Genomic DNA, 22286 nt, shown 5'->3' with positions numbered 1-22286 from the left:
TGGAAGTGTGTGCACTCCCGTGCCTCGGAAAGCAGGTAAAACCGTTGGTCCTGCGCCTGAACTCTTTCCGGTCGTGTCGGATTGCCGTCCCATTGGATTATGAGAGTCAGGGAATAGAAAGTGCACCCGTGTTTGTGCACATACTTGTGCACTATAATATCTCCTGCGTAGTTGGCTAATCTCTCTTGAGATTGACCGCCGTGGCCGAAATTGGTCTGGAGGACATTATTATTTGTTTATCTATATTTAGTGTTATATTTAGTGTATACAACTGTTGGTAAACGTTAATAAATAAATAAATTCCTCTCCTCTTTTTGAGGAGAAGGTTTGGAGCTTATTCCACCACGCTGTTCCAATGCGGGTTGGTGGAATACATATGTGGCAGAATTTCAGTGAAATTAGACACATGCAGGTTTCCTCACGATGTTTTCCTTCACCGTCAAGCAGGAGATGAATTATAATCACAAATTAAGCACATGAAAAATCAGTGGTGCTTGCCCGGGTTTGAACCCACGGTTCATCGGTTAAGATTCACATGTCCTTACCACTGGGCCATCTCGGCTCTTTGCTAGCATTTAATGAATTTAATATATAATAATTGCTTAGCCATTTCTTAGGATTTTAATATAGAGTATAATGAAAGAAAATAGCTTAAATTTATCAATCCTGGTAGATAAAAGGGTTTCTCGAAGCATATCTGACATACGTGAACAAAGTCATAGACAAATTCTTAAAATTTTATATTTTCAATCTTAAAATTTTGCTATTGTGTTTTGATAATAGCTTTTTTAATATATAATTAAATATTAAGATATTATTTCCAGCAAGGCAGTCATGAATTTGATAGATGAATATCTGGAATGCGATGGCCGTGTTGATCCCAATTCGCGTTTTGCCGAAAATCTTAAAATGAAGCTCAGGATCGTAAAGAGGAGAGCCATTCTGACATGGAGCGCTCTAGCGCTTAATGGAGTCGTTTACATCACATGTCCTTTTTTAAAGCCTGGGCGTCATTTGACTGAAGATTTATACGTTACTTATGGTAAAAATATATATAATTGCACTGTTTTAAATAACATAATTCCGATTCTGTGTCTGTTTTCTATTCTCAAGTAATATGTAACAGCATAGAATCTCGCTTTTGACTTTGATTTATTTTTAGGGCTGGAGCCAATGTTTGAATCTCCTAATTTCGAAATAGCAACAGTCCTGATGACGCTCGCCGTTATATTCGGTGTTTTGACTCTTGCGAACTACAGACTTTTCATATGTGTGACTATTGGCTACATTGAAGCCCAAATGTTAGCTTTGAGTGAGGATTTAATTAAACTATGGGATGACAGCGAAGCATTCTACGAAGAATTCAGTGAGAAAGAGCTAGATATTATCAAAACTGTAACGCCATATGAAATAAAAAATGTATACATTAAACATCGTCTGAGGGAGATTATCAAATTCCATATAGTCGGCATCACTCTTCAACACATCGTCGAGAATAAATTTCGTTTCATATATGTGATAGAATTCCTCTTCGTGATGATTGGCATTGTAACTGAACTGCTCGGTGGCTTAGAGAACACTTACTTTGAACTACCGTACAGCTTGAACCAAGTATTTATGGACTGTTTGATTGGACAGAGACTGATAGATGCGAGTAACGTGTTCGAGAAGGCAGTGTATAGTTGCCAATGGGAAAATTACGATGCCGCTAATCAAAGATCTGTTCTTTTGATCCTGCAGAATTCGCAGAAGACTTTGATGCTGTCAGCCGGTGGTTTGTCGGCGCTGAGTTTTGTGTGTTTGATGTCTGTTATCAGATGCACTTATTCCGCTTACACAGCACTTCATTCTACTGTAAAGTGAAATCTCTGATTTCACAATGTATTTGTTAATATTCCTTAGTATTTTTTTTTTCAATTAATTACTTATAAGTAGTTTTTAATTGTATAGTATGTTCTTAAATTGTAATTTGTTGTCGTTACTAATACATGATAAATTATAATCAATACGTAAATAATAACTAAATGTGTTTCCTTTTGAAAAATATTTGAAAAATAAAAAACAATTTATCCGTTTAAAGGCTTACATTAAAATTGTATACATTTGAAATAAATGTAACTTATATATAACAACAAAATCAAAACTAACTATGCATAGTAATTCTCTCAGTTCAAAACAAGTAACTATTTATGGTAAAATAAAATAAATAGGGTAGGTGACAAACAACATATTTAATACTAGCATGAGGCACATAGAATTTGTAAGGTCGTGGGTTTGCTTGATGAAAGATGCTGATGGTCCAGAACGAGTGTGTATATTATTATTGTTCATCGGCTTCTTCATAAAACGGCGATGCAATATTTAGTGCTTATATATGTTTATAGTACTTATTTGTGTGTATAATGGATACTTATAATAAATATCTGTTTTTAAGATATCTATAATTAGCTTCCTTTTTTTTTTAGTTGTATATAAATATAATACTGTCATAGATTTATACAGTTTATGGTATAAGTTGTTGTTACCTATAAAAAGAAAAAAATCAGCTCTGCCTGTAAATGTAATATTGTTGTAAATAGTTAAACAATGCTCTGTCTTTTCTTTTGAATTTCGAATAAATGATGACAGAAAGAGAGAAAGTAATGTTTAACAAAACACTCGCTAAACTACATTTACCTATCATTATGCTTTTATTTTTGATGTTTTCTTTCAAACGTTCAACAATTCAATTTAACATAACCAGTTGCGTAGCAGGTGGCGATAAAAAAAATACCAGTAATATGCAATATTACAAAACAAAATCGTTTTTTTTATATATATGTTGTTCATATGTCAGCAAAATGTCATTTTCACTTTTCTGGTTAATGTTTCAATAAGAGTACTCTTTGCACAATGCCCCAAATTTATTAAAATAAATTGCAAAAAAGGGCGGCAAATTTGGAACCCACAATGGGCAGCAGCGCACTTTGTATCGGTGTGTAAGGTTAATGGCGCATCGTTGTCTTACATCATTGTAAGAGAGGGCAAAATTTAAGTAATGAGTTATTGTATTTATTTAAAAATTGTATATCAAAAGTTTATCCATTTTAGGCAAAATTTCCATAAATGAGTGGCATTTTTTACAGTGCCCAGCCAGGGACGGTGGTAAGGTTGAATTCAGCATTGTGTACATGGTAAAAATTAACATTAAACAAGAGATACGATTCAGATATATCAGTGAAGATTTAAAGGTAAAGTTAACTTATTTGTACACAATTTGTTAACATTAAAATTTTAAGGCTCATTTTTATCCCATTATTTTTTATATTTTATAATATTTAATATAAATTAAAAGATATGTATTAGTTTGTTGCCATAACACATTATTAATATGTTTCAAAAAATCAATATTATAAAGCAGAGACCAAAAATAAAAACAATCCGCCCTTTGTCTACGGAGTGATAAGTATGAAGATCTCTGGCCTCGACGAAGAGGATGCAATTAATAATAATAAGTAAAAATACTATTTTGTTTTTTTTTTCTAGTAAACAAAATACGTCATAAAATATTAATAGTTGTATTTTATCCCGATTATTTTTCTACTGTTTTATTAAAGAGATTACTTTTTGTATAATATCAGGAAGCCAGCCGTATAAAATATGTTGTCTCTGGCAGCCCTGAAATTTTGCTTAATGTTTACTGCTAATGTCAGAGAAGAAATAAACATTTTGATATTTTCTTATTTGTATTTCAAATTTACTATAAAAACATGAGTATAAAAAGAAACAAACATTTTTTCGATTTGTACTGGGAAGATATATTAGTCTCAAGAATCATGCCCTTCTTAACAATCAGAGAGTGCTTTAATTTTCGCTGTGTATCTAGAACTTGCCTCCAAATAATAGATATGTATTTTGCCAAGTTAAAATCCCTAAAATTAATGAATAAAGGATTTTCACCGCATACATTTGAAGTGAGTCTCGATAAAACAAATTCATAAGTGTTATTTTGTAATTACTATGATATTTTCCTACATATTAATTGTTGTAGGTATTCGCATTGACATGCAGAAGGCTAGAACTTTTAAATTTAAGCCGATGTGTATCTATCACTGACACAGACCTGATTCCTATGCTCCAACGCAATCCAGAACTCGTCAATTTGAATTTGAGCCAATGTAAAAACTTGACTGCCAAATGTCTGCAACCAGCTATATTGTATTGCAATAAATTAAAAGTTCTAAAGCTATCCAAGTGTTCCTGGCTGACAACCGGTGCTATGGAAGCACTTGCTCTTCATCAAAACCAATTAGAAGATGTAGATTTGGCTTTCTGTGTGACAATTTCCGAGAGCTGTATACTTGTGTTCATTAAAAAATTTAGACAATTGAAAACTTTGAATTTGGAAGGTAATATGCAGGTTACTGATAAATGCCTCTACACAATGTCCAAGTATAGTAATTCATTAAAGCTTCTTAATTTAGGAGGTTGCTGTGAAATTTCAGACAAGGGTATCATGTAAGTTTCGAAATTATCAATTTTAACATTAGCATACTCATTTCATTTAAAATGTAGATTCAAATTATTATTATTTTTTGTATCACTAATGCACAAATGTTATGTATAATATATTATAATAATCTTTTCAGTGCCCTTGCCTTACACTGCCATAAACTGGAAGGTCTGCTTATAAGAGGATGTACAAAGGTAACGGAAAACAGTCTACGTCTTATGAGAAATAGAGTACACTTAGACAGGAGACCTGCAGAAATTCCTCCCATACCTTTAAATATGCAGATCTGATGGAGGTGCAAATTTTTCATGTGTATATATGTTAATTTATATATTCTATAAGCAAAATGTTATTGTAATAACACTTAAACAAAGATTTGTGTTCATAGTAACATCACATGACAAAAGCAGTCTCCTATAAATACTGAGGCTGTAGTTCTAAAAATTAATCTTGCAAACTCTATTAAGTCATCTCAGAGCAAGCCATCGTTTAATGACAAAGCTAAGAACAAATTTTAGATCCTTATAACATTTATAATTGGGTGTGGTTAGGAAAAATGGATTCTCAGCCTTAAAAAATACTTTTGAAAATATTTGTGTTACAATAAAATTAATATATAAAAAGGTGAATACTGTTGATTTAATAGAAAATAGAGACTAAAGTTGTTGTATAAATACAATTTATGACTAGCTCAAAAATAGGTTTATAGACTGAATCATATTTTGCGTAACTCCACCCAACTATAATATTTCACTTAATAATTTCATATTAAAGACAAAACTTCCTCTTATATTTTAAACATTAGTTTAAACATGGCAAATAAACAAAAGTGCAATAATTTGTAGTAATGTTAAACAGGAAAAAATCCTAATGACATTATACATACATACATACAAATATTATTTTGTTCACTTTAATGCTCATTAGTAAGGTGTAATTCGCTTTCTTCTTTTGAAAATACTAGTAAAGTCATTGAAAAGTCGAAAAAATCAATTGAAACTTTAATATAGACTATTTAAAAAAGTTACATCTTTTTTTCATAGTAATATTTTGATTGTAAATATTTATTGACAAACTATATTAATGTTAAATGTAAATATAGTACATAAAAAATAGAGACTTATTTACTTAAGTGCAATAAATAAAACAACAAACGGATTGAAAATATGAGAATAAAAATGGTTATATTCTAGTCAAACCCTCATAACAAGTAAAATATGATTACTAAAACTGTGTACCCAGATAAGAAACAATACTATATGTAAATGTTCATCGTTGTCTAAATTAAGTACATGGATTATATTTTGCAGCTTTACTATTGAAATTTTGATATTTTACATAGAAAAATGTATTTTATTATTTAATAAATTTGTTTCTCTAGTTTATAATTATTTCTTTTTTGGGGTTTTTTTTTTGCTATTTGTAACAGGTTGTAAATGTCTCCACGTTTTTCTAAGGCTCCCCATAAGGAACCTCCTTTTTAAAGAGAAGGTTTGGAGCTTATTCCATCATGCTGCTCCAATGCTGGTTACTGGATACTTCTGGTAGATTTTCATCTAATACAAATTAAGCATATGAAAATTCCTTTTTGCTTACTCGGTTTTGAACACATAATCTTTGGTAACGATTCATGTGTTCTATTGTTAATATGCCATTGGTCAATGCTATATCTGCAATTGTGTATATAGTTACATTGTCTGTATGATAATAATAATTGGTGTAGAGCTCCTCTAGAAATATTTTAAATACGAGTACCACTCCTAACAAGAGCTTTTAATATTTAAATATAAATCTAAAAAGATTTTATATTAATACACTAAAAATATTCTTGAAATGATCCCATTTATTTACGGATACAACAATTATGTAATTTAAGATTTACTTCAGTTATGTGAAGTATGGATATAATAAGTATAGATATCGGGATGGTTGGCGTTCTATGGGGGAGGCTTTCGTCCAGCAGTGGACGGCAAAAGGCTGGAAAAAAAAAACGTGAAGTATGAGCTATGCTAAGGTTGGTATAATTATTATTATTTGTTTATTGTTACCTCTATTTCTATAAAAATAAGGTAATTTATTGTAATATAATTATTAATTTTATTTCATTTTAAGTCATAATTCAAATTTCTAAAAAACATAAACGCCAAATCTAACGAAAGTAGGAAGATAGGAGTGGGCGAATGAGCCAATTTTAGTACAGGTAGGTAGCTCATGTGACATAATAGGAAGTAAGAATATTAGTAACTATTATTGGCGGCGTATTAACGGAATAACGAACAGTAAACAATTTTTATATATAGGCGCCGGTGACCACTTGTCATTGTTTGCCTTCGCAATACAAAAAGAAAAAAAGTGAAGTGGCAGGAGCAACTGTCGATAAATTTTATTACATAAAAAATAAAACAAACTGTTTGCAAACATAATTATTGTAAAGGATAAATCAAAGACAGTGCAGATTTTTTCACAAAATTATATTTTGTGTGATAACACCTGCTACAAGTCTTAATGTTATGTATTTACAATATTTTATATACTACACATTAGTAACAAATAACATTTATAACCATACAGGAGCAGATCTTAAAAAATAATTTACTGATCCAACGAGTACGGGCGGCGCCCGCGCTTGCTTCGTAACGTAAACTTATGTTCAAAGACAGATTCTAAACTCAACTAACTTAAAATAACTTGCAAGATAACTGTTAATAACATTTGGCAATAAATTAACGAGGATAACACGAAAATAATCCTTAAGTGCAAAGCATATAAAAGAAATTACAGTTTAATTTAATCTAAATAAAAAAAAATAACCATCATTTAGGCCTGTTTATGCAATGAGCCCAGAGGGATCAATCTTTTTGTATCTTTTTAATACTATCACATTGATAAAATTAAAAATCGTTATTTTTTTTAATACAGTAATACTAATGTTACTATTCTATGTATACAGCCTTGTGTTAAGTAAAAGCAGTACATTTACAATATCTTACATGGAAATTAAGCATAAGGGACGAGAATGAGGCACTTCTGAGAAGAGAAAAAATCATCCAAATCATAATTACATACAAACTGTACATAATTTAACATTAAAAAAAATAGTATTACATGATATACATACAAAATTTACGTTCTCACATGAAATTTTTTTTAGTTCCAAAATACAATTTTTTTTGTTGAAAACAATTGCACTTTAATTCTGACATACTTAAATAGTTGTTTCTTTGGGAAATTAAGAATTAATATTAATAATTTATCATGTTATCAGCAGGCTCCTTCTACATTGATGACAATCGAGGGATTATCACAGTATTAGTGCTGATTAACCCGAGCTTAACAATACTTGATTGCTGGACGATATAAAAAACATGCAATTTTAAAAAATCCTACTCTTATTGCACTATTTTATTATGCTACATTTCCCTGACATAGTTTTCATTATTATACAACAGTTTCTAAATACATTTTATCAGCAATTTTGTACTTTATTCAGCTTCAATAGCGGGCACTATGTATTCTCAAGGATAAAACATTTACAACCATATACAAAATAATAAAGCTGCCGTTACTTTACTGTCACAACAGTAGGGTAAGGGTCCACTAGTGCGGAGGATAAGGCAACTGAAGTGGTGTTAATCGGTAATTACATTAATACACAAACGTTATATACAAACAAGTTCTTAAAAGCGTTATGTATTTATTTGTACTATGCCTTATAGATAATTATCATACAATCCGATTTTTGGTCAGGGTTTCTTTTAAAAAATTATGTCCATAAAAGGCAATTTGTAAACTGATAGAAACACCAAAGTATTAGTATGCCAAGTGAGTTCACAGTCATATCGGTATTAACCGTCCAATTATCTGTCACTCACTAAACACTATCACTGTTTCCGGCACTGGGTTTTTGGTCGAGGCTACCGACGCATAGTAGAGTTTAATGTTTGCATCGTGAGAGGTGGTGGAGGGTTAATGTAACCTGCATAAGCATAAACATTTGGTTGTTGAGCTCTCGGGTCTGGTCCAGGGTACTGCACACCAGGTTGCACATTCATCATTTGGACGGGGAGGTTGTTGAACTGCTGCTGAGGTGGAACCCGATAACCATTGAGTCCATATTGGCTTATTATGTGAGTATTTAAATTAGGCGACATTCTCGACCCAGGGCCCATCTGGACGTGCTGCATTGGACTTAGATTACCTGGAAATATTGTTTTCATGTAATACTTATAAAATTTAATTCAGCCCATACACAACTAACATTATTTGTACATGCAGTTATCATACTGCACCGAGCCTAAATAAAAATGAAAAGAACCAGCAAGTGATGATGACACAATTTCATGGTTACTATTGATACATGGAAAATAAAATTTGATAAGTTGAAAAATAAAATATACAACAGTTAACGTATAAAGACATATATTAATAATATAGCTCAAAGATTATAGTAAAAATTATAATTGATGTTATGGAGGACAAATAACTAACTGGTAGCATTACGCGTGTTCCTTGGTGACTCAAGCTGGTTGTGAGCGGGCGCGTAGTACTTGGGCGCGTGGTAGTGGCCGGCCGGCGGCGTACCCGCCTGCTGTCCGTACTGGAACACGTTGTACTATTACGATGTAATTATTTCTGTCATTATTCATTCAGTATAAAATACAATCAATATATATTCAAAGTTGTATAATTTTAGTTATAAAAAAAACCAAATGTTTAAGAAACTTTTTATTTTGGTGTTTTATAAAAGAAAATATGTAATATATAGCTGCTGTGAATATAGCAATATAAATAATGCTTTGCTTCAAAATATATGTTGTAGGAATGACTAAAGAAAAAAAACAATAATAGACCATTTGTAACTCCCACTGCTACTAGGAAAGTGAGTTTGTGTCACATATCATTGCTTCTAGGCGACACTGCCTCAGACCTATAAGGCCGCAGACCCAGAGGTCCTGGGTTCAATTCCCAGGTCGGGCCAATAAAAAAGTTATTGGGTTTTTCTGTCTGAAAATTCTCAGTAGCAGCCCGAAGTGTGGAAGTTGGAAGTGTACACTCCCGTGCCTCGGAAAGCACGTAAAGCCGTTGGTCCTGCGCCTGAACTCTTTCCGGTCGTGTCGAATTGCCGTCCCATCGGATTATGAGAGTTAGGGAATAGAGGTTGCACCTGTGTTTGTGCACACACTTGTGCACTATAATATCTCCTGCGTAGTCGGCTAATCTCTCTTGAGATTGGCCGCCGTGGCCGAAATCGGTCTGAAGGACATTATTACTAGGCGACATGAAGCATAGTACCTGTGGTGGAGCCGGCGGCGTGTGCGGAGGGTGCTGTGGCGCGTCAGCCATCTGCTGTAGCTTAGCCAACGAGCACGAAGGTGCCCATCCCGCATGGTACTGCTGTTGCTGCTGGAACGACAAGTAGCCGCCCTGGTAGCCTGCACCGCCACTTCCACTTGAACTGCCTTGCATTACTCCGCCGCCTGAAATAAATATAAGCAATTGCAAATAAATTCAATCAACATAAACCAGTGACAAAAAAATAATTAAATGTGTCCTGGAAATTCAGTCCCAACTGTCGTCAATCTTAGAGACAAACCACACAATAAATAATTTTGTTCATATATGTGTTTCCCTTTCCTTGTTAAACCTAATAAATTTTACTGGTCCCGATGGGTTCGAGCCCGGGGCTTCGAGTTCTATAAACCAGCCCGTGGAGCAAGGAGGTTAACAGTGGGCGTACCGTGCGGAGAGGGGTGCGGCGAGGGGTGCGGCGCGGGGTGCGGCGGCGTGGCGCGGTGGCGCGCGGGCGGCGTGGCGGCGCCGCGCACGGCCTTGTTGTCGGCCGCGCTCGCACTGCTCGCAGTGTTGTTCCTGTAGCAAAAATCATTTCGGTGTAATATGTATAACAATAGGACAATTCGAACTACATCTGACTGCAGTCATTTTACTTTTTTTATTATACTAAATTAGCTAAGAGTAACTTACCTATTTCTGTTATTTATTTTCTGCTGCTTCGTCGGTTGATTCGGCTGACTCATGATGGAAGGTATGTGTATAGACGAATGTGGGTACTGCGGACTGGGCGCGGGGTGCATGTGCATCATGGAGCAGGGCGACGCCAGGTCCGACCCGATGCTCGTGGGCGACTCCAGACCCAACTGGCTAACATCCAACTCACACACCGGATATTGAACTGAATGCACCGAGTTGCTTGTTGAGTCCGGTGTGTAAACCCCCATTGATTGTAGAGCGGGACTGACAGCTTCGCACATTTCTTCTTTATTCGTGTCCTTTGGAGATTCATCCTTTTTGGAATGCTGTCGTGACTTCTTTTCTATTTCGACCTTCTCCTGTCCACATGGGCCATTCTGGTTGAATGGGGTCTTGCAACCGGGCGACGTCAACACTTGTGGACTCTGCTGCCGGAATTCAGCGCAACTCGTGACCACGTCTTGCTGTTTGTTAACCTGACGCTGCATCATTTGCTTCATTTGAGCCTCCGTCGTATTGTGAGACTGTGATTTCTTGTTCTCGCATTGAGTTTGACACGCTGTTGTTGTTTTTGATTGCTTTGTTGGTTTGCATTCGTTTTTCTGGGTGCAATCCGAAGCTTTTGACGTTGGTGCTTTAGTTTCCTTAAAATGCGGAAGACCCGTCGTCGCATATATCCCACTCGATAGTGCTCCGTAAGCGATGTTGTGGAAGTCTTTTTGATCATATTTCGGATGCAACTTCTGCGGCGACTTTTGCATCTGATCTAAATGCGGTAGATTGAAACCTTGAAATTTATCCAGGTAGTTCTTGTCGTTATTTTTCATGTCCAAAAACCTGTTATGATCCCACGTTCTAGTGGGGTCCCATGGCGGCCACTGTGACATAGGATATTGTGCGGGCGTTGTGTGATAGTTGGGGATTTGATTCATTCCATAGTCGGCTTTTGGAACTAGCTCATTGTCATACTTAAATTTTGGCATCATTTTATTTATATCATTCTGTTCAGCCGCCTTTAAGTTGAGTTGAGTCGAACAACTCTTATCGTGTTTAATTGACGCATTCTTTGATTCACACTTGGATGCATTAGACTTTTCTTTCTTAAAAAAATCTTGTTTCTTTGGTGCCTCGCTAGCTTTCGTTTCTAATTTACTAGTCACAGAGACCGTATTTATTACATTTATAGGAACAGATGTTTCAGGTTTTCTTACATTCGTATTTTGGTCTGGAAAAAACAACTTCGGCTCCGGCGTACTTCTCGGCGTTTCGTTTTTTGTTGATTTCTTCTCGGTCTTTTCGAGTTTGCTATGAGCTGAATTTACTCTTACATCCCGTAGTTTGCTCTTTTCCCTAGGTTTTTGATTGTGATCGTTTTTGTTATCTTGGGTATTTGTTTGAACTATACTCATAGAACCGCTCATGGTGTTATGCAAGGCATTACTCGTGAAACTAGGGTCTAATTCAGTTCTTTCCATGCCTAAATTAACAGCTGCATTAGCACTTTGGCACCTCGGTAAAAAACTAATATCAGTCACATTGGGTACTTTTGGTATCACTGGATTTACGACAGGCGACGTTATGGGATGGGGCACTTCTAATTTTGTAGTACTCTTACTTATCACTGGTGAAGGTTCAGACATATTGTTTATTGTTCTACTAGATTCACTAGTTTTGATGAGCACTTTGTCAGTTTGAACTGCTTGTGATTCTTTGCTCACACTAGTTCTGTGGTTTAAGTAGGGATGTTGTAGTTGTAAAGAGTTTATTGGCTGTATTGTCATCGAATTACTTACGGAATTGTGATAATTTGGTATAGTGTTTTCTATTATACTTCGCGAAACGACAATTTCATCCTTTCTAGTATGCAACATGTCATTTCTAAACGGTATTTCACTTTCTTTACTTGTAATTGGCATCTGTAATTTCCTAGTGTCTATTTCATTGTAAGAATCGATTTTAGGTGGATCTGGTTTTTTCAAACTGTTCGCAATATCTCTATGAGGATCTAAATTCTGTATAATAGTCTCGATTTTAGTGGGCGACTTCTTCTCTGGCACTTTAGTTTCTTCTACAGTTTGAAGCTGGATGACGGTCTCCTTTCTCATCTCACATTTTTTTAGTTCACACGCCATCTCGATGTTTACTTTCTCAGATATTTTCTTTTGCTTAGGAGACTCACTTATCACTGTCTTGTCGATTTTTTTAGGAGATACACCTGTTTGTGGCGAGATGGCATTATCGGATTCTCCCTCAACCTCTATAGTCTCGATCTGATGTAAACGTGGTACAATAAGATCAACAGGCGGTCGCGGTATTGTAGTTTCGCCTGAACCTTTAGCGTCCAGAACAATATGAGCATTTTCTGTTGAAACAACCGGTAGTATTTTCGATGGACTTTCTTTTTCCGGGACATCTTTAGGTTTGTATTCATTAGTTTGTGCTGGAATCAAGTTGTTAGGTTTTGGTGATGGTAAGGGACAACTTTGGCTGTTATTATCATCAGATTCGGAAATTACGATAGTATCCTTATCATCGAGTTGTGCTTTAGTAGGAGATTTTAATTCGCCATTCCTTGTTTCTGGTATCTTCTCGTTTTCAGTATTGTCTTTAGTTATTTTAGTTTCTACAATATCATCCGACGTTACCCTCACAATTGGTCCATTTTCGACGATACTATTTTCTTCCTCAGTTTTATCTTTATTAGTTTCATTAATAACTTGATCTTTTTCTGCTAGTGATTTTGGTGAATCCATATGAATACTATCAAGTTCCATGTCGCTGGTGTGATGGTCTGTACTGTTCTCTTCCACAGGGCGCGGTGTTGCCGGCTTACTGGGAATGCTGGTTCTGTCCTCTCCCTCTTCTACGTCCATCTCATCGTCAGCCTCCCCAGAAGAATCTTCTGAACTTTCACCAGTATTTTTATTGGTCGCATCCGGTTTACTTTCATTTTGACTCTTTGCTGTATGATTTTGAACTTTGGACGGGGTGTTGTTTACCGGCTCTTCAATAGAATCATCAGTTTTATAGTCATTTTGATCTTGTTTATCATCGACTTTTGCTTTCTTTGCAACTGGTGTTCCACTGATTTTTGGAGCAGGCTTACCACCCTTCTGTCGCTTCCGACCCTTCCAACGAGCCTGTCTCTTACTCTTCACTTTTATTGCGCTAGCAGGTGTATCAGTAGTTTCATTATGAATGTCATTGCTCTCTTGACTTTCCTGACTATCTGAAACATATGCAGGCTCCTTGAGGTTTTTCCTTCTGTTTCTCGGTAGAGTCTCTTCAACAATTTCATCTTGGGTGGCTTTTGATCTACTTGCTATACTCTTACTTCTCTGTCTTCTTGGAGTTGCTTCAGGCTCCTTCTTTTCCTCTTCCACGTTTTCTGATATTTTTCTGCTGGTTTCACGTTTTCTCTTACGGTTTCCATCGCCAAGTGTAGGTGTTGTTTGATAAGTAGTTTCACTGTATTTAAGCGGCCGAGTCCGCCTTCTACCAGATGAAGTAACTTCAACTGGTGTATCCACGACATCCTTATCAAGTTGAGACTTCATATCATGTTTTGATATTGCAGTTTCTGGTTCAGTTTCTGTGTTTTCGCTTTCTGTTTTCATTTCAGTATCGTCATTTTCAGTGTCTTGGTCACAGGAACCTTCATCCGGCGATCTGAATGGATTAATCGTTGGCGCCAATAACGGTGTCCACCTGAGACATTCTGGGTCGATTTCGAGACGTGGCCTACTATTCAATTTTTTCATATGATTATCAACCTTATTCCAATCTACACATATTCCTAATTTAACAGATTCATTATTTGGAACATATCTCATGAAGCCGAGAAGTTGAAATGTTACAGCAACATCATTTATATGCATTCCTGTTGTTAATGCGATGTCTTCAAATGTAAATGGACGATCTCTGTGATCATGGAGAAACTCTAAAATTACAGATTTCCAGTAGGCATTATATGACACTCTCCCTAGATCTGAAAGTGGTTTTTCTGGTGTGCCTGGCTGCCCTTCTTCTTTCGATAACAAGTAACCTAAAAGAATAAATATAAATTAGTAATCAAATTAACAGAGTAGCATAAATATTTCATTTGTTACAAAAATATTCAAAAATAATTCCACCACTCACTAAAATGGATGAGGAATCTTCCATATCCCTGTCTTTGATACTGGGGCATCGTCATAATACAGGACACGTTATATTTCTGCTGACAATGCTTTTCTTTCGAGAAATAGCCAACCAAATGACATCCTTTGCTGTCATTTTTCGTTAGTACATAAAATAAAAACGGCTCTACGTCATAATAAAGTGTTTTGTGGTCTAGAAACAGCTTCGCGAGTAGACAGAGATTCTGACAGTATATCTTATTAGCATTCCCATCGACTTCGAAAACGGAAATGTCCCCGCATCGGTATATTTCCGTGGCCGGCGGATGTCGCCAAAGGCACTTGTCCAAATGCCGCATTAATACAGCTCGACTTTTCGCATACTTCAGACAAAACTCGCAGAGGAATAACTTTGGCAACCTGGAAGATGAAGAATAAGATCATAACTAATGTTATTCCAAGTCGGTACCTAGTAAATTATAAAATGAAATAAAAAATAAGCACCTGGCATATTCCTGTGGAAAGGGGCTCGAATACCACGTCTCGATCTCCCACTGGCCAAACTCGATGGCGGACGGGCAGCGCGGCGGCGGCGGCCCGCCCGCGGCGCCCGGGCCCGGCGCGCCCGCCGCCTCGCCCTCCGCGCCCGGCGCCGCACGCGCCTGCGAGAACAGCTCCGCGTCCGCCTCCGTCACCCCGGGGGGCAGTCTCTTACCCTCTGGGAAAGAGAACAGTACAGTGATCGCTCGGTCTCTCACGAGCACTCACACGAGCGACAATACTCTATAGCTCGGGCGGGAAGACTGTTAAAATGAAACAAAGGAGTTAAGCGAAATGGATGACAAATACAAAACGAGGCATTATTAAATAAATAGTTACCACAATGTTGCAACAAAAATTTTCGAGCCACATTGATACAATAAAGCAGCAAAGATATAATAAAAACGAAAACAAAAGGGACAAGGAGATGGGCGCACACCAAGCGAGCTAATCGATTGTATATTCGCTTCGACGGCGAGAAGCGCGAGCGAAAGTGCACGTGTGGATACTGCCGACACCCGAATAACGAAAGTTCCGTCGGCGCCCGGCGTCCGAACGGAGAAGCGAAGCCGATTGCACTCACCGAGTCCGAACAGAGAATTCGATACATTGGAAAAGCGAGCGCGAGAGAGACAGCGGAGCGCCGGCCATCAATCAGAGCGAGCGACGGTCAGATCCACCACGACACTTTCACCGCGCCTCCCGAACCCATCTTACCCGTCTGATTGGTGGCCGGGCCGAGCGCGCGCGACAGCTTGTGCGCCTGCGCCTCCTCCGCCGAGCCCCCGCCGCGCTTGCCCTCCGCCGCGCGCACCACCAGCGCCGACGCGCTCAACCGCAGCCCTACCCCGCCCGCGCTCTCTCGCGCCGCCGAAGCGCTGCGCTCTCGCGTCCGGCCGCGGGGCCGCGCGCTCGCTCGCGACAGCGCCGCCTGGTACCGCTTGAACGTGCTCCGAGTCTCTTTCAACACCTGCCGACTCTCGCTCTCGCTCTCGCGCTCGCGCTCCACGGGCCGGTGACGCGACTGCGAGCGGGACGCCGTCCGAACCGAGTAGAACTCCGAGAGCCCGTCGAATAGCGTAGTGAGTAATCTATCGCCACATCTGCTCCGTCGTCTACGACCGGCTCTCTCGGGTGAAACGGTTTTCCGTGGCACGGGCGACTGCCTTTTCTCGGGCGACTGCTGCATTGCAGACGTTTGCGGCGGCTCGGGCGTACAGCGATTTAGATTAGGTGACCGCTTCTCGGGAGTCAGAAGTGGCTCGGACGAACGCCGCCTCTCGGGCGACCGTTTCTTTTCAAGGGATAGCCGGTTTCCAGGCGAAAGCTGTCTACTAGACGATCGTCTTTTATCAAATAACCGCTTTTCTGGCGATCGTCGCTTTTCGAGTGAAAGTCGTAGTTCAGGTGAGCGTCTTTTATCATATAATCCCCGCTTTTCCGGTGATCGGCGCTTTTCGTGCAACCGCCGAATTTCCGGCGAAAGCCGCTTTATGGGTGATCTCCGTTTGTCAGGCGACCGCGTCTTTTCGGGTGATCGCCGTTCGGGTTCCTCAACGAGGCGTTGCTTCTGCGCTTCGGCGGCGAAACCCCACGTACCATCGGGACCTGCGTCGGAGGCGAGACGCTCAAAAATAGTTGGCACGGGACGGGCTCGGGGGGAAGGCGCGGGCGGTGAGGCGCGGGACGGAAGCGCGAGCGGCGGGTCGCTGTCGGAGGAGGAGCGCTCCGATTGGTCGGAGGGATCGGAACGCTGCCGGTGCTCGAGACGCAGCTCGAGTCGTTGCACACGGGTGACATGCACGCCACCCCACTGCGACCCCTCCCACCCCTCCCACTCACTCGAGGACTCCCTACCCCGGCGGCGTTTCACGAGATTGAAAGCGGAGAATCTGAAAAACTTTTGCTTCTCCTTTGACATTCTCTGTTCGGACGGGAGGCGGGCGTACGGCGAGTCATTACCGTCGGAGGGCTCGTCGTCCGAGTCGATGCGGCGCGCCGGCGTCTTCGGTTTCCGCTTCTTCGGCGTTCCTCCCATGGTCGGTCTGCAAGGAAACGATTTATCCATTAGAGTTAAACGATACGAAACACCGCATCTGCGGTATTCGTCACATAGAATAGAACGTAAGAGCGCGAAGAGGTCGGCGGGCTCACCGGGGCGTGTGCGGCTTGTCGGAGCACGGCTCGCAGCGCCACGGCGGGCGGCGGCAGCGCGCGTGCGCCGTGCGCGCGCACGCGGCGCAGCGCGACGCCCACTCGCCGCTCAGCCCGCACGCGCTGCAGCGCGCGCACTCGCCGCAGCACCAGCGCGCGCTCTGCGGGCACCACGCGCGCCACATTAGCACTCAAAATAATGCATGGAATTTGTATTCGTCGATGATTTGACGTTTCTTCTTTAAAAAATATTTAATATCCAAATCGGTGCTAGCTTTAAGTTTCAACTAAAAAACTATACAACTACAACTACACAACTCGTATTGTTTATATGATTATGTAATATATAGGATACAAAATATTTAAAATAAACTTCAAATTCTAGGAACTGTTCAATAGTTTATGTATATATATATATATAATAAATAAATAAAATGTTTAAATGTCCAAAGGTGAATTAAAATATATTTAATTTCATATTACTTTCATATTCATTGTATTATTAAAGTCCATCTTTGACTTATAGCTATTAGGTTAATTCTAAAAACCATAATCAAATCTATAAAAAGTCATTATAATAATATGAAGAACGAATTTAACTAGCAATGCAAGAAATATAATTACCTCTAAGCAAATTGTCAACTGTTTATATTGGACAATGTAAACGGGCTCATTGGATGTTTGTACAATTCATATCACTAATGTCTACTGTAGTTTGTCTGATTGTGTGATCTTAGAAAGATATATATATTGACCTGATAAATTTTCTTAAATAATTTTCACAACCAAGCGTTTATTTGTACAAACAAAATTTATTTTACTAGTTCCTATTAATAAAAATAGCAAAATTATAGTTCAATATGCTATGTAGAACTGAAACAAGGACTTTTGTTTCCAAGATTGGTGGGGCATTGACAATTTAAAAGATGGTTAATATTTCTAACAGTGCCAATATCTATGGACAGTAGCATTTCCAACCTGTCTACATATTTTAAATTTAAACAAAAATATCTTTGAATTCAGTTACAAGTTTGACCCACAGATACTAATAGGTAAAGCACAATAAAAAGCTTATAAAATACATTTATAATAACTGTGTATAAAAAAAAATACCAAATTATTTATATATATATATAAATTTAGAAGATTGAATTATAGATATAAAAATATATACTTTAATATAGAAGAACTAGAACAAACCAGCAAATAAAATACATATAAAAAATAAAAAAAAACAGGTTTTATAGTTACATAACAATTGTGATAATTTCATATTGCTTTCAAAAAAATCTTTTTATCGTCTGTAAAAATCCTTTGTCTGTTATATTATTGTAGTATAATTATCATCGAATAAACTGACATCTCAATTTCGAAATGGTAAAGAAAAAATAAGGAAAATCATGTTTAAACTCAATACCACAAACAAGATAAAACCTTGAGAAGAATAATAGTGAATATCTTGTAAAATCTCTGGATGAATATTTTCTATTAATTAATTCATGATATAATGATAACCAGTCATACACAAGCTGTGACACAAGTCAGGAGTAGTTCACATGTGCCAATTAATAAAATTTAAGAAATTACATTAATAATTATATACTTTAATAATATGAGTATGTATGTTGATTTTCATGCAAGATTTTTAAATTCAATTCAATATGATCAACAAAAAAGAACAAAAAACTAGTTTCTTATTGGTTCTTGGCAGAATTTACATTCTAAACCAATCAAAAGTAGTACATTAATTAGTAGTACATTAGTGCGCTTATCTATACGTAATACTAAATTAATAATACTTACATACCTTTATATGATTACTTAGTTTTTTTTTTGCTCACCTTCAAAGTTGTCAAATTTATGTATTCAAGTATATTAAGGCAAGTCGGATGTGCATATGACTTGCACTGAAAGCAGCAGATGAGAGCCTCATTCACTCCAAGGCGGTTTCTAGCATCTGTACCAAGACACTCTGCACACACCGGAACACCTCCTGGACTTAGTTGCTGAAATTAGAAATGTATATATTTTATTATTATCAAAGTATGGTATACTTGGTTGGTATAATAAATATTATAATTATTATCTGTATCTGCAAATGAAACATATTAAATAAATAACAAATAATAATAATAAGCTATTATAACATTTGTTATATTTAATTTAAAGAAGATGTTTAAAGAAAAAACTGTTAAGTATCAATATAATATTAAAATCCATAAACCCGCAGTGTTGGAATAAGCACCAAAAATCATCTTCTTCGAAGAAAGCCCTCGTCCAGTGTTTTCATTGTTTAAATATGTATGTTTAATTTTTTGTTAAAAACAACGTTTAATTTTTACCCAAATATTCTACCGATATTATTAAGACTCATTATTAAGACTCATAATTGAGATTTAAATTTTTTTCAAACAAATTAGCTGAGCCATTTTTCAACATAAACATATTCTAAATATTATTAGATTTCATATTTAATTTCTATTATATTTATATATATTTTCTAAATAGTTTTCTATTTCTCACAACTATTATGCAATTACAAATAGTTATATTTGATTACTCTATAATATTGAATAAATTATAGTTTGTTTTTATTTATTGTTAAGGTTGAATCAAAGAAAGTGTGTTTATGGATTAAATTTTGTGTATTAGTAACTTTAATTTAAATAGTTGTTATACAAAAGCAAAATTATGCAATGCCAATTTATATTATTGAAATTAGAAATCATTATTCTAAAATTGATAGTTTAACATGATTTGAATTATGATAGGAATAATGTTTGTATACAACTTACATTCTCCGGGCTTTCCTGCAACTTCCTGTGTTTAGCAATTCGGTCGGTCGCTGTGAGCGGACGATCAGTTGCTTTATAGTTTCCCGCGTGGTGAAGCAACAGACCCCTAGCTACAGCTCGCTTTGCAGCAGCCCGTAATATATTACGCACGTCTGTATTGTCCTCAACTGAAACTTGGTAAGCTTGACGTAAATGTTTCTCGATTGTTTTTAAGTTGGAACCGTCTCGCTCCCCTAACTCACGCACTGCTTTCGCGACTGCTCGCGAAACGTCCACATCGGAAGCAATTCGCAAAACTTTATTTTGCAAACCTCCTGGATCCTTGTACGAACTCTGTCCCTTGTTATAAACCTTCAAAACAACACCCTCACGCACTGCCCGCTCCAACCGCTCCGACACAACATCTTCATGATAATTATGGTGCTGTCTGATCGCATGACATATCCTCTCCACACTCGGTCTCTGCTTTTGAGACCTTATCTTATGTATCGCCTCAAGAATCCATCGCTTCCACACTTCTTTTCCGACTTCGTCTGGTTCGCTCATTTTTGTCAACAATTATTTTGTTCGGCCGTCAAAGTAACGGTACGGTATTGCGGCTAGAGATGTGTCAACACCCATCGTATTTTGGCGCCTCGAGCGAAATTCCATTTTATAAAATGGAACTTCGCCGGAAGCGACCGGTAAATTCGGCCGCGATGAGGGACGCCAGTTTACAGCATGTCCCAAACATCGTCGCCAGTGGATGACACATCGGGCCTCACGAGCGGGTTTTGGCGGAGCGAGCATCCGACGGCGGCCATCTTGTGGCGATCTCAATTTACGTAGCGAACAAATACACGCGACGTAAATAATGTTACTACAATTAACTAGTTCACTATATTTATCAAATAAAGACTTCCACCATCACAATTAACGAACTAAGTTTCACAAATATGAAAATAAAACTAAAATACGGCAAAGTTCGTTCCGGTTCTTTTTTCACAATGCGCGTTCACCAAACAAACAACACAATTATGTAGTTTCTATTATATTAATATTTTATTACTATATTGCGTTATAATGATGCATAATAATAGTCATGTAATTCAAATTTTGCAAAATTTTGTTGAAAACATTCACAAAACACTAACAAAAGGCTCTTCAAAATGGCTATCAATCAGTTTCCTTGCTATAAGAAAAAATAATTTTGATATCCTGTCCGTCACAATTGTATTGCCATTTTTAATTGAATTTTACTTCATAATTAATGATCTTTTGATTGTCTATGGTTATTCAAGTTTAAGCATAATTATAAAGATACTATGTCCTAAAAATACGTGATCTAATTATACTTAAGACATTTAAGCTGATCATTTTTATTATTGTTTGCAATATAAGTATTATTAATATACATATATATAGTACAGTACTTTAAAAAAGTTAGCACTACTACTTATGAATCAACGAAGTAAACTTTGATTTTAATGTTATTACTTGTTAATCTGTATCTTTATTTTATTTAAATAAGAAAATGTAACCATAAAATAATTAAAATTGTATTACAAAAGAACCAAATATATATCTTTAAGAGAAATGATTATTTCTAATATATGTCTTCAAAATTGCAAAGTTGAGCAAACAATTGCTCAATTTTTCCACACAAAGAAATAAGTAATACCTATATAATAATCCTTATTATTTGGGAATTGATTATTTCCATTTATTTTATCAGTTCAATAAAATTATTATCGTAAGATAATTTAATAGATAATTTATTTATTTTAGCATAGTTAAATAATTTTAAACCAACAAAAATCATTTTAACTGTACAATTTCTTCATTTTATTTCGGCAATTATGATAAGTATAACAAAATTTATATGAATTCGTTATACAAAACAGCAAATTTATTTTATTATCTGTGAGCACTCTCAGTAAAATTAGCGGGCTTTTTATGAAAGTTTATTTCGAAAACAAAATTAAGCATTTTTACCTTAAATGATATGTATGTATGTAATAATAAATTTAAATAAAAGCGATTTAAATATTTGCCTCAGTTCATACTAAAAAAAGGTCGTAATTAAAAAAATATTTTGTATCAACAATTCTTTCGTTACAACTAAATTTACACGGAATTTAGTTCAAAATGGGGTAAGTTAACTTTTTTTTGCTAACCTACTTTGATTTTGTGAATATTATAATTAATTCCTTTCACATA

The 22286-nt window shown here is 36.8% G+C and overlaps 3 protein-coding genes across 5 annotated transcripts; 2 read left to right on the top strand and 1 right to left on the bottom strand.

Annotated features, from left to right (window-relative positions):
- Window positions 1-1863, top strand: LOC126771648 (odorant receptor 2a-like). Its single transcript, XM_050491653.1, has 3 exons — window positions 1-35; window positions 825-1042; window positions 1163-1863. Exons 2-3 carry the CDS (start codon window positions 835-837, stop codon window positions 1861-1863), a joined length of 909 nt encoding a protein of 302 aa, XP_050347610.1. The 5' UTR covers window positions 1-35; window positions 825-834.
- Window positions 1864-3695: 1832 nt separating this feature from the next.
- On the top strand, window positions 3696-5863 carry LOC126771657 (F-box/LRR-repeat protein 15). Its single transcript, XM_050491662.1, has 3 exons — window positions 3696-3953; window positions 4031-4497; window positions 4629-5863. Exons 1-3 carry the CDS (start codon window positions 3750-3752, stop codon window positions 4780-4782), a joined length of 825 nt encoding a protein of 274 aa, XP_050347619.1. The 5' UTR covers window positions 3696-3749; the 3' UTR covers window positions 4783-5863.
- Window positions 5864-6946: 1083 nt separating this feature from the next.
- LOC126771572 (histone acetyltransferase KAT6B) lies at window positions 6947-21244 on the bottom strand. 3 transcript variants are annotated; one of them, XM_050491519.1, is made up of 11 exons: window positions 20088-21244; window positions 19134-19298; window positions 17293-17453; window positions 15856-17183; window positions 15103-15316; window positions 14621-15018; window positions 10475-14525; window positions 10230-10360; window positions 9785-9969; window positions 8981-9104; window positions 6947-8690 (listed from the first exon to the last, which is right to left on the bottom strand). In XM_050491519.1, exons 1-11 carry the CDS (start codon window positions 20631-20633, stop codon window positions 8407-8409), a joined length of 7587 nt encoding a protein of 2528 aa, XP_050347476.1. In that variant the 5' UTR covers window positions 20634-21244; the 3' UTR covers window positions 6947-8406. The 3 variants fall into 3 exon arrangements, with proteins under 3 accessions (XP_050347476.1, XP_050347477.1, XP_050347478.1); XM_050491520.1 differs by having other exon boundaries at window positions 8981-9089; XM_050491521.1 differs by having other exon boundaries at window positions 17101-17183.
- Window positions 21245-22286: the final 1042 nt, after the last annotated feature.

The sequence above is a fragment of the Nymphalis io genome, chromosome 11 (assembly GCF_905147045.1).
Source record: "Nymphalis io chromosome 11, ilAglIoxx1.1, whole genome shotgun sequence".
Classification (NCBI taxonomy): domain Eukaryota; kingdom Metazoa; phylum Arthropoda; class Insecta; order Lepidoptera; family Nymphalidae; genus Nymphalis; species Nymphalis io.
The sequence above is the reverse complement of the archived record's forward strand: the minus strand, read 5'-3'. Positions and strand labels throughout refer to the sequence as shown.

Bases quoted from the DNA above. Each gene is read 5' to 3' on its own strand.
- LOC126771657 (XM_050491662.1), top strand. From the start codon at position 3,750: ATGAGTATAAAAAGAAACAAACATTTTTTCGATTTGTACTGGGAAGAT. The intron at 3,954-4,030 runs GTGAGTCTCGAT...TAATTGTTGTAG, and splicing joins TTTCACCGCATACATTTGAA to GTATTCGCATTGACATGCAG. The intron at 4,498-4,628 runs GTAAGTTTCGAA...TAATCTTTTCAG, and splicing joins ATTTCAGACAAGGGTATCAT to TGCCCTTGCCTTACACTGCC.
- LOC126771648 (XM_050491653.1), top strand. From the start codon at position 835: ATGAATTTGATAGATGAATATCTGGAATGCGATGGCCGTGTTGATCCC. The intron at 1,043-1,162 runs GTAAAAATATAT...ATTTATTTTTAG, and splicing joins AGATTTATACGTTACTTATG to GGCTGGAGCCAATGTTTGAA.
- LOC126771572 (XM_050491519.1), bottom strand. From the start codon at position 20,633: ATGAGCGAACCAGACGAAGTCGGAAAAGAAGTGTGGAAGCGATGGATT. The intron at 15,317-15,855 runs GTAAGATGGGTT...TCTCTTTCCCAG, and splicing joins CCCGGCCACCAATCAGACGG to AGGGTAAGAGACTGCCCCCC. The intron at 10,361-10,474 runs GTAAGTTACTCT...TTTTTGCTACAG, and splicing joins AAAATAAATAACAGAAATAG to GAACAACACTGCGAGCAGTG.